Consider the following 11,851-nt stretch of genomic DNA (forward strand, 5'->3'; position numbering starts at 1 on the left):
GGAGCTTTTCTACTCAACTTGAGGACTGAAAACATGCCACATCCGTACAACTAATTTTTTTCTACACCTGATTGCTTTCTGTTTAACATTCACACTCCAATGGATGCACCGGAGAGCAGCTTGGGGTTCAGTATGTTGCCTGAGGATGCTTTGGCGCAGACAGGGATCAAACCACCAACCTCCAGATTACTACACCTGCTCTGGCCACCCACTGATGACAAGAAAACAACATAGTGTTAAAAGTGTCGGGACTGCTGTTTTTGATAAATAAAGTCAAAATAAAAAGAAGATGACTTTGTAACTGATGCAGCAGTTAGCCTCAGTCACAGTAATTAATCAAGGTAACGTCGCCACAGCAAGACTTTTTTCTTGGCTAATGACTAATTGCTACTAAAACATTAAAGGCAATGAGGTTGTGTTATTTTATCTAACAGAAGTCTTTGCATTTTCCTGTTGCTTTTTTAAATTATTATAAATGAGCAAAAATGTATATCACCCCCCCCCCAAAAAAAAAATTAAAAAAAACAATTTGTTTTTGTTTTTTTTTCCTTGGGGGCGCCAAAGTTCTTTCCTACAGGTAGAAACCATTCACGCCACCGTGCTGCTCTAAAGCACTATGGTTCCTCTTTGTAAGTACGCTGAAGGATTGTCTGCGGCTTTTATGAAACCCTGTTGATGTTTTTAGCCTCTGGTTTGCAACTAATTAAAGTGTTTGACAGGAAAAAGCACAGACTTCTGCCTTTAACTCTTTCCCCCATGAAGATCTGCAGAGGCAGAGACCACTCTCACTAACATCTGATGTACACTCAGTCATTTTGTTCTATAAGCAGGCCTGAAATTGGACAGAAGCTGCTCAGTTCCGAAGAGTGCTTGAAAGGTTACTCCTAGAAGGCTTTTAAGAGGTAAAGGGTTAATAAATGCTCCGCTCATGCCTGCTGTCATGTGCAGTCACCTCTCAAAGGCTCATTCAGAGCAAGAAAAACTCTTCTGTTAGTCAGCTGGGAGCCTGACCGATGCATGGGGAAGTATGGACCAACAGGATGTGTAATGATCGTACAGTAATTACAGAAGTTCCTCAGTGGTGTGTGTTTGTGTGTGGAAAAGATGGCCTTTAAATCGAGTGAGGCAGATGTAGCTATTATTAATCCTGCAGACAGAAGAAGAAGTAGCTACTTTTAGCTGCTTTGTTGTTTGTAGCCCACATGCTTGATTTGGCAGGTTTTTTTCTCATCCTGACACATCCCCAAAGGGATCTGTGTTTCCTCCTGGGATCAAACCGGGAATCTTTTGCTGCAATTGACTGCGAGCTAAAGATTCCCTACACGCCGTGCATGACTTGAGTTCCTCCTCCTTGATTATTTGTATCAAGATTAGCTTGTAATATGTTGTACTGAACATCAGGACTTTTAAAAATTATTATTTTAATGTGATATGCATTTTTGAAGATGTGAGAAAATATTTTTTTTCTCTCTCTCTGTATCCTGTGATAATGGTAGTGAATCTTTCCAAAGAATTTATGTATCCAGAGAGTTAATCTAAGTTGAATCAGGGAACTGAAAAACTGAACCAATCATATTGTTGGTAGAGATAAATGGGCGCTTGGTTATTTCAGCAGGGAGATATTTAGCAATCTCTTTTGTCTCATCACAGTGAAACAGCCTGTTGTTAGACATATCATATTCACTATGATGAATCCCTCACACACACACAATATAACATGAGCTCAGCCTGTGGTTTACCCTCTTGATTAAAACTGAGAGAAACACCAAATTTCGCAGCTCTGTGAGAATTACTTTATTATCAAACACACACAGTGCTAACATGTAGACACAAGTGACCACAAACACACACAGCTGTGAACAGGAAGTGATGTGGCCGCGTCGACTGAGATAACGGTTGTTAGAGTGTTTGCAGTTATAGCAAAGCGGACTTTGCACCAACAGCCGAAATATTCTAGCTGCAGTCTGACAAAATATTGGTAAGATGGGTTTTTTTACATTTCATTATCACTTTTTGTGATTTTAGCAGCTGCGAGGCTTTACTACGTGCACAAGTGAAAGACATGTCAGGGTGTTCGTCTGTTTTAGGTGTCTGTGCTTCCTCATGCAGGTGTCAATCTTGGCAAGAATCAATTTATTATTTTAATTTAACATTATATAGTGTACCTATTTGACCACCTTCAGAAATGACCTAATATTGACATGATTGCATCACACAGTTGTTGCAGATTTCTCAGCTGCACAATCTCCTGTCTTCCACCACATCTCAAAGGCGCGTTATTGGTTTGAAATTTGGTGACTGTGGAGTACAATGAACATATTGTTAGGTGGCCAAAAGAAACAGGTTGAGATGTTTGGGCTTTGTGGCTTGGCTGGAAACAGGAAACAGAAAATGAGTACACTGTGGTCATAAAGGGATGGACATGGTCAGCAACAATACTCAGGTAGGCTGTGGCACTTAAATGTTGCACAGTTGATACTTAAGGGCCTGAAGTCTTTGCCTTCTTCTGCTGCTGCTTTTTTGGGGTCGGCACAGCAGATCATCTGCCTCCATCTCATCCTAACCCTGCCATCCTCCGTCATGTCTATGCGTGCATGTCCTCCTTTACTACAGCCACAAATCTCCTCTTGATCCTCCTGTTGTATTGCAGCTTTATCTTTAACATCTTTTGTCCAGTAAATCCACCATCCTTCCTCTGCACATGTCCAAACCATCTTAGTCTTGCGTCTCCCACTATGTCGCTAAAACCCTCAACCTGAGCTGTCCCTCTGATGTACTGATTTCTAATCTTGTCCCTTCTGGTTACACGTAATGAAAATCTTTACCTCTGCCTCTGATCTTTTTTTCACTGCCACGCCCTGCAAACCATCATTGCATATTTCATAGAAGGGTTCACTGCCATCTTGTACACCTTCTCTTTCACTCTTGCGCCCATCCTTTTCTCACAAATCAGCCCTGACACTCATCTCCACCCAATCCTCCTTACCTGCACTCTCTCCTCCATCTCTCTTGTGCAGTCCGTTGCTTTGGTTGGATGACCTCAGGTATTAAAATTCATCTACCCTCAACCTGTATCCCTCTCATTCACACACATTTATTCTGTTTCTTCTACTGACTTTCATTCCTCTTTTCTGCAGAGAAAAGCTGTAATTCCACTGTCAGCCTATTGTTGTATAACATATTAATCATCATTGTGATGAAGTTTGTTTTCTGGCATGAACGTAAACCACACATAGGCACGCAGAGCTGGCATGCAACACCTTAAATTAAACGAGAAGCAGCATTGTGCTACTGTTAGCACTGTTTCTTAATCCCACTGTGATGGGTTTCATCTCTTACCTGCAGTGGTGCATGTCACACAAACCGAATATGAAAAGCGTAGGATCGAAGTCAGTAAGAGTAGCTGTAATATCAGCAACGGCCACACAGTGGCAGTGTGTTCATGGTGGAAGGCTTGTTGGGCTTGTGGGAAACGTCTGCTCAGCTTGTGTGTATGTGTGGTGATGACGATGAGTCAGTCTCAACTCAACATATCCCCTTAAATTCCAAATTGCACAAATGTCATTGCACAACATCACTTTTCCTCTTTTCGAAATACAGCTGGCACGCTTTTATTCGTTCCGAGGAAACTTTTAGAAACTGACTGAAGCATGTGAAGAGTGGGGAAGAAAGAGAACGGTCTGGGATTCATCATGAGTGTTATGGCATACTGAGACATGTCAGCCGGAGCTGCTGTGACCCTGTTCCAGCTGCTCCAGGATGTGAAGCTGACATTAAATTTCAAAATTCACACTCTGTGCATGAGTGTGTGTGTGAGAGCAAGTGTTTGTTAAGGCTACGTGGAATGCTGAACAGGTCAAGGCAGGCTGTTGAAGGTGAATCTGCGGGGTGGAAATGTTGCGTGTAGTTGTCTGTACATACATGATTTTTGTCAGCCGTCAAACAGCTTTCAAACCTGAGCTGTACCTTTGCATCTCTAATGGTCATTTTATTTAATAAAAAGAACTCCTAAGAAAGCAATCAGAATTAACTCATGAGAAGTAGTAGGTTGTTCTATAACCAGCACCTTTATAGCTGAGCTGTTAACTTTCTACAAAATGTGCTAATAAACAATAATATAATAAATGAAATAATTGTTTCAAAGGTGTTTTGACACCTCTCCTCGACCTGTGGTTGTGTTGTGCAGATGTTAACACCAAACCAGCTGCACCAGGACACTTTTAGAGGAGATGAAGTTAAATGAATGAGTCACATGAACTCCAAAGTGGTTCATTTATGGTGACACCATGATCCAACCCAGCTACCTGTTGTGCTCTGCAAGTTTGAACTAAACACCTTCCTGTTGTAGCCAGGTATGCTTTCTGGCATGCAGCGGAGTACCGCAGATGTTTAGAGTACACAAACTCTAGGAACTAGCCATAAAATGAGTAAAACTGCCCAGACAAAGATGAATGCTGGTCGGTTCTCTGTCTTATCTACTAGTTCAGAACACAGCACCTTCTTCAAGCCCAGCAGACTGAGTAGGCATGTGCAAGAGTAGCTGCAGATACATAAATAGATCTTTTTAAAATCCTCCAATGAAATAAGAGAACGTAACCTTATATTTGTTTTGTGGGCAGTAAAATATTTAAATTAGGTTTTTTTTACATGTTAAGTGTGATTAAGAGTAACTGCTAATAGTGTGCCCTGCGACCAGACATTTAAGTATTTAAATTTAGGCGCAGGGCAGAGGTAAACAGGCCATATGTGCAGTATAGTCTTCTTTTAGCTAAACACAACCTTCCTGCCTTTTTATACAAGATGTAACGTGAGGGACAAAAGACTCGCCTGTGGCAAAGCGCAGCAGGATCAGGGGGCTTCAAGGCCAACAAAGAAATATGCATGTGATCGCTATACTGCACTTTAGCACATATAAGCACGCAGAGCAAGAAGTCACGCACCCTTCGACTTTATATCTCAGGAAATGCTCTGTGTGAGGGAGCTTCCTTGACAGAGCGTGCATATAGTCAGTTGATGGCTGTGAATGCTGTTTACCGAACCCCGTCCCTTCTCTGATGACATCACAGCTTCATGTTTTGAGAGGTTTGCGCCTGAATATCTGTTGTGGTTTGTGTTCACTGTAGATTAGCCCTTCCTACATAAGCGCTCCCACATAGTGCTGTGATGAATTATTCATAGAGTGACATTTTGCTTTTTCTCAATAGTTTGTTGTTTGTTGCTGGGAAATAATTTCAGTTTACAAAAGCTGTGAAAATAGTATCCGTGCCGACCCGTGTACCCGTGATCAGATATCAGCGCTGGTCCTTACTGCGTTCCAAAGTACAAGAAGTTTGAAGTTTGGCTTTATATTCCTGTCATCGATCATAATAAAGTTTCTTTATGAACAAACAAGACATCTACAAATACTTATTGGCAATATTGACATTTTTTTACTTTAAAGCTCCAACATGAATGCCTTCTTAAGGATTATACAGAAGGCACTCACACTCTGTATGAGTGTATTCTAAGTGTGAGAAAATAAATCTTCCTCTTTTTATCAGCTCTTCATGCCTTTTCTTTTCCAGCTTTTATTTGCTGTACAGAGAGTGCTGAGGCAGAGAGATGTAGGAGGTGAACAGAGACTGCGTTGACAGTGTTGAAAGGTCGAGGACTCTTCTTCTTCTTTTGTCTCCTCCTTCCTGTGATGCATTCCCCCCCTTCTACCTGCTGCAGGAGGGGGAGGGGGAGCATATCTTTTTTGATAGGTGTGTAACCACATAACCACACCTCTGTGTGCTCAAGGGTTTGAGCCCTGGAGGTGTATGTGAGAGACAAGTACTGGAGTGAGACGAGACTCAACAATTCGTACTGGGGACTGAGCGTTTTCAGCCAACGAGAGGTAGGAAGGAAGGAAGGAAGGAAGGAAGAGAGGGAGGGAGAGAGAGAAAGCAAGGCAAAGGGGAGATGAACTCTTTGAGGCTGAAAGAGTTGTCAAACTCAGACTTATACAGGCGAAGGAAGGAAAAACCAGACAATGGAAATGTCAGCGAGAGTTTGGCTTGGGACAGCTACAGGTGGGTGCAAACTGTCACATTTACGGTGAGAAATAACGATTTATGCACACAATTTTCTTGTGTCATTGTGTGTGTTGTATTGGCCGACATCTCAATGCGATCGTCAGTCTGTAGCACTCAGTCTTTAGGAAGTGTGGTCTACACAGGGCGTTGAGCCCACTTTGGTTTTCACACATGTAAATGGTTTTTAATGGCTCAACAATGACACTTAGCATTTCAAATAAGAAACCATTAAAAGTGTGCAGGTTCTTCAAAGGTCATGTCAAGTACTGCAGTGTGCTTACAGAAGTGTTAACTTCTTCAAATCTGTTTTTGAAGTCTTTGTTCGATGTTTCTTTTAGGGTTTAATCTCAGTTCACAAACATTGATTTTTAGTGTGGGGTCCAAGTGTTGTCAAACTTATCAGCTTCCTTATCATCAGCACTGACTTGCAGTCTCACATGAAATAGCAAATGTGGTGTGTGGTATACTTCAGATACTTATCTTTACTACAGGCTCTTTGAAGAAAACTACTTACCGATGTGTTGCGTATTAGCGTGGATGGATAAGGTGATATTTTCTGTGGTGTTTGAACAGTAAGTATTGTGGTTGATGGTTGAATTCCTGTGAGTTATGTGAGCAGCAGCAACAACAGATGTGTACATGTACAGAGTTTTGTAATATTGGTTTTTATAATATGATAACATCAGTTTTGGATGTCTGTTGGTTTCTTTTTGTCAGACGCCTCTCTCTCTGTCTCTTGCGCTGTCGCTCTCCTCTGATGTGTGTTTCTGCGAGTGTGTGTGAGATGCTGAGTCGTATGTGGAATGCAAAAATGTCAGGAATGCGGACAGAAAGAGGGCTCTCTTCAGAGGTGTGTTGAGCCTAACCAAAAAAAAAAAAAACTCCGTCCTCGCCCTGTAACCCTGAAAAAGGGTTTGAGGAGCAGGCGGAGCAATTAACATTTAAACAACTAAATTAAAATCAAACCTTTGGTGAGGCAATAACATCCGACTCAGCAGGGCCGCTGTGTTTAACAGGTATTCAAATGCAGTGTCACAGACAGCTTATATGAATATAGTGCATAAAAATAACAAATTAATTAAATATCCCTGTGACAGTTGTGACTGTGCAGTGTTTGTATTTATCTAGAATTACATTTAGGCAGCATCAATAAATGATAAGACTGCTTTAAACTACAGAAGTCAGAAAACGGAGGTGAGAAAGACAGTGGGCATTTATTTACTCTTGTATTTCTGATCCACTCTGTCATGTGAGACGCAACTCAACTGTTCCGATACTCCTGACACAGAAAGGATCACTAAGGGTTTTCACTTAGGCAGCGGTTGTCCTTCTCTCCGGCATCGGCTGGAGCTTTCTTTAGGTGCCTTCCCATCTTTAACAAACATCCAGCAGGGATGACTACATTTACCCAGGGCCCTGTTTATGTGATGTTTTTCTGCTTCCCTGGCCGCTCTGTCTGTGGAGATGGTGTTTGCTCTGTGTTGTAGCGACCTGATGACACCCAGTTTGTGATTCAAACATTAAATACTGGTTCGCATGCATTGGTTTATAGTACACATTAGCTTTTAAATGTCCCCCATTACTGATGGAAATCTCACAGGCTAAGAAGGGTAACCTGCGACTTTTCATATACTCCCTGGCGAATTTGATGTGTTAGTCCACCAAGTTAATGTAATCAGTGAACTGTGGTACTGTATGTCCTGAGATTTGATTTTCACCCAGGTGTCCTCCACATATCTGAACCAATGAGTTGGTGGTGTTCCAGGGTAGGATAACAAAGTCCTCTTTTCCACTTCTTCCATGTACAAGTTGGCCACAATGGGTGAACCTGGGGAACCCATGGCACACCAATTTTTCTGCCTTTATTACTGAAACAGGTGGAATGAAGACTGGTTGTCGTTTCAGGGGCTCATTAGCATTTTTGTCACCCTTGACTGCCAGAAGGATGATAATGTTGTTGTCATTACTAAGTGATGTGAGTGCCTTCCTCTCCTCCATGTTGATGTTGGATGCTGGGGGCTTTGCGTTGCTGAGACAGGCCGAAACCTTAGTCCGTAGTTGCTCTTCTTCCACGTCTGCAATGTTGTTGTTTTGAATCGCTGTTTCTGTGGCTGTGATCAGTTCCACTAGCAGGATTTGTCTCGGCGTCACAGCAAAGTTCAACCCTTTAGCAAGGATGTTTTTCTCTGCTTGGATGAGTTGTCTGTCAGACAAATTTTTCACCCATTTGTTCACATCCTCAGCGTGGCATCCTTCTAAGCTTACGCACAGCTCATGCATCAGTCATATTCCTCTAGAAGCAGGCTTGAAATATGACACAAACTGCACAGTTCAAGTAAGAGGAACATGGGCTATTCCTAGCAGACGTCCAAGGGGGAAAGAGATAATATTTATATTTCAGAGAGAAATATAACCAAAGAAACAGTGCTACAGGATTTAACAGTGGCAGGTTATTAGGCTATTTTTGGTGCCAGACTTGTCCGATAAATTTTCAGCAGAACCGAAATGAAGCAGATGCTGTAAGTAAAGCTGATAATAGAGAACCTTAACAAGCAAATCAGAAGAGCAAAATGAATCATTAAAAACACAAAGAAGGAAACACTTATCAAACTGATTAAATGTTTGGGTGGAAACAGTTTTTATTTGATTGCCTAATCATTTGTTTATATAGGTATAAATCCTATGACAATTCATGTACTGTTGACTATCCGTGTGAGGGAATAATAGTTAATATCACAAAAAAGGTTCTGCTTGAAGAACAGTAAATAGTAGTCTAATTTGAGTTTTTTGAGTGTGTGCATAACCTCTTACTTCACTATTGGTTGTGTGGTTTGGCTACAGGGGTGGCCACATTTTAATCTCTGTTGTCAGTGGCCATGGCCACCCCTTACCTCCGGCCCTGCAGTTAGATCCGCCTACACACTTCCACTTGTCGTCATCAGAATTAGGTGGAGCAGTTGCAATGTTGACAAAGAAAACAAACACCGCAATTTCAAAGATTAGATTACATTTACATTTTCCAAACCAAAAAAACATCCATAACTATGTAAAAATGATTTATTCGTTACATGTAATGATCAGTTGATTCATATTTATTGGGGATGGGGTGATGTTAAATAATCTTTAAACGAAGATGAAGATTGCAACTTGCTAGTAACTCTGCACTAATAACAAAGAGCATGTGACATGTTGCTGTTATGCTTTGTGTGTTTTTCCTGTCCTGGGCAGTTAAATGGGATTGAACATTTGATAGTGGAGGTCAAAGTGGCCCTCAGGACAAAACGCCCAAAACAAAGGAAATGTTAGTCATGAATTATGTTTGCACACTCATCGAATCACTCAGTTTTACATGTTTGTGTGCACTTCTATGCTTGTGCTGGTGTGTGTACACTTGACTTGGTGCCAAAGGTTTTGCTCAAAGAGACGTCAGGTCTGTGTTTCCATGGCTGCTGTTGACACTGCGAGTATGTTACAGGTGGTGTGTTAGATTAGTTTCTTTGGTCTGAGACTCCTTGTGTTGCATCAGCTGAGAGGAATCAGAACTGCTGCTGATTCCAGTTTTAAAGCGAGCCTGCAGAAAGAGGCCAATTAAGCCTAGAGTAATATACATTTAAACATAAATGTTCTGTATTATATTGTATGAATAAATGACCTGCTTTGTTATTATATATACATAAAAACAACAAAACTGGTTTGGTTCCATCTTAAGTTTAAAAACCAAATAGAATAGAATTGGATGCCCTGAAGGAAGAAGGCAGTGTGGACAATGTTCTGCTGAGAAAACATGGGTCCTGCCATCTATCTGGATGTTAGTTTGACACGTACCACAAACCTAAGCAATGCTGCAAATCCAATAGTGGATCCGACCCGTTGGAGTACTCCCTGATGGCTATAGCCTCTTTCAACAGGGTGACACGCCCTACTACAAAGCAGAAATGTTTCAGGAATGGTTTGAGGAGCACAACAATGAGTTTGAGGTTGTTGACTTAGCCTCCAAATTCTCCAGATCTCAATCCAATCAAGTATTTGTTGACTGTGTAGGTCAAACAAGTCAGATCTATGAAGGCCCTACGTCACTGATCAGTGCTGTTAAAATCTTGGTGCTAGGCAGTGTGGACACACCTTCAGGGGTCTCGTGAACTCCAGGTCAGAGTTCTTTTGGCAGCAAAAGGGGGACCAACACAATATTAAGCAGATCTTCATAATGTTATGCCTGATCGGTGTATGCTCCCGAACTCTGCTGAAGCTCTGCCGTGTTTATTTGCTCATTTGAAAAATAGAGGACCTGTATTTGTGTTTTTAGGATAAGCTAGTCAAAAAAGTGCACATCTAAACATCAGCTCCTTTGTAATCAATGGATGCTTATCATGAGTGCCAAGGGCTCGGACAGTGATAGAGTCTATAAAGGGATCAAATGTTGGTTCAGCACATCTAATGTTCCTTTTGTAAAAAAAAAAAAAAAAAAGAAAAAAGAAAGGAAAAGGTCTCAAATATTGCACACAGAAATCATAAAGAAAAAATCTGTTATCCTTTTTCTGTCTAATGTCTAAATATGCTCCACAGTTGGAGACAAGCCCAGGTCATTTGATTGGAACCTGACCTGTGAACCCTCCAGTGATTCCCCCTCTCCAGACTTTTATTAGCACTGGTCATTTATAGCACTCTTTCAAGCTAATGCTGGACACACTATCCCGAGTGTCCCATGTTCTGATTTTGGTTGAGGATTAAGATAAAGTACATGATTTTTTTGTGGCAAACAATTCAAACCACAAAACAATATATAGATGACATAATTCAGAACACTGCAAAACTACTTTTTCGGTGCTTTCGCCCTGGCATGATGATGTTGACACTGTACCACACTCATTGACCCTTAATTTAAGTGAAAGCTGTTGCTAATGTTAGCTTAAAACTAGATTATATAATTTTTTGATGTTTTATTATTCACTTTATGTTATGCAGCCGATGCTGACACGGATATTTGTTCAGTTAAAAATCGAATATGATCAACCAATAACATATCTACGAAATATTTTTTTCTTTCAGATACACAAAGCACAAACACATTGCCTTAGCATTTGTTTTATTTAGTTATTTATTTACGTGTTTAAACGTAACAAACACAAAAACAGTTTTTTGTGTTTGTTCCAAACACATGTTGCCAACTGGGAACTTGTCAGGAAAAAAAGTCTCGGATTACTTGTTTACGCAGATAACTCTGACTCTGCTCTACTCATCCACTCTGTTTCCATTAGGGATGTTGTGGAGTGCCCTCTGGTGGGCAAACTATGCAACATCGATACTCATAATGTGGTTAAAGGTTGTTTTTTCCATCTTGTCTTTACTTTTTGAATAGATTTTTAAAATCTTTGTTCAATTCTTAAATTAAAACACAGTGCTCACCATTTTTGTGTTTAATATTAAAGAAACAGCAATTCTCTTTCATAGATGCCTTGATTATTTACCTGATTATAACTGCTGGAAGACCAGCTACACTGATCCCTGTATTAGAGTATCTTTTTTTAACCCTCAGTAGTGCTTGACACTATTACGTCAGATTTAACAAGGAGTGAATGAAGCCTAAAAATCCTGTCCTGCTAAAGGAACACACCAGAGACATTTATCCAACTGCTGACAGTTGCTGTAGCCAGTTTTAAGCTCAGGTTGACGTTCATATCAACACTCACATTATCTCTCTCTTTCTCTTTCACTAGTATTGAGAAGCTCTTTGGCTGAGTGCTGGGATCAGACTATACACTTACTGTCCAATCTGACTTGTAAAAAGCAACAAAACT

At 40.8% G+C, this 11,851-nt stretch overlaps 1 protein-coding gene across 3 annotated transcripts in view; it reads left to right on the forward strand.

Moving 5' to 3' along the window:
• LOC102300660 (LIM and senescent cell antigen-like-containing domain protein 1) overlaps window positions 1-11,851 on the forward strand; it is a 33,766-nt gene that overhangs the window by 2,538 nt on the left and 19,377 nt on the right. Inside the window, exon 1 of one of the 3 annotated variants that reach the window (XM_005940428.3) lies at window positions 1,815-1,978. The exons of 1 other annotated variant lie outside the window; for it this stretch is intronic. Coding sequence is in view for 1 of the 2 variants with exons in the window: in XM_005940424.3 (XP_005940486.1) it covers window positions 5,944-6,053 (110 nt within the window). In the remaining variant the exon portion in view is untranslated. Of the gene's footprint in view, window positions 1-1,814; window positions 1,979-1,999; window positions 6,054-11,851 lie in introns of those variants that run through there. One more of the 3 variants, XM_005940424.3, reaches the window with a different exon arrangement.

Source organism: Haplochromis burtoni, unplaced genomic scaffold, assembly GCF_018398535.1.
Source record: "Haplochromis burtoni strain Fernald_Lab_line unplaced genomic scaffold, NCSU_Asbu1 Contig_274, whole genome shotgun sequence".
Taxonomy (NCBI): Eukaryota; Metazoa; Chordata; class Actinopteri; order Cichliformes; family Cichlidae; genus Haplochromis; species Haplochromis burtoni.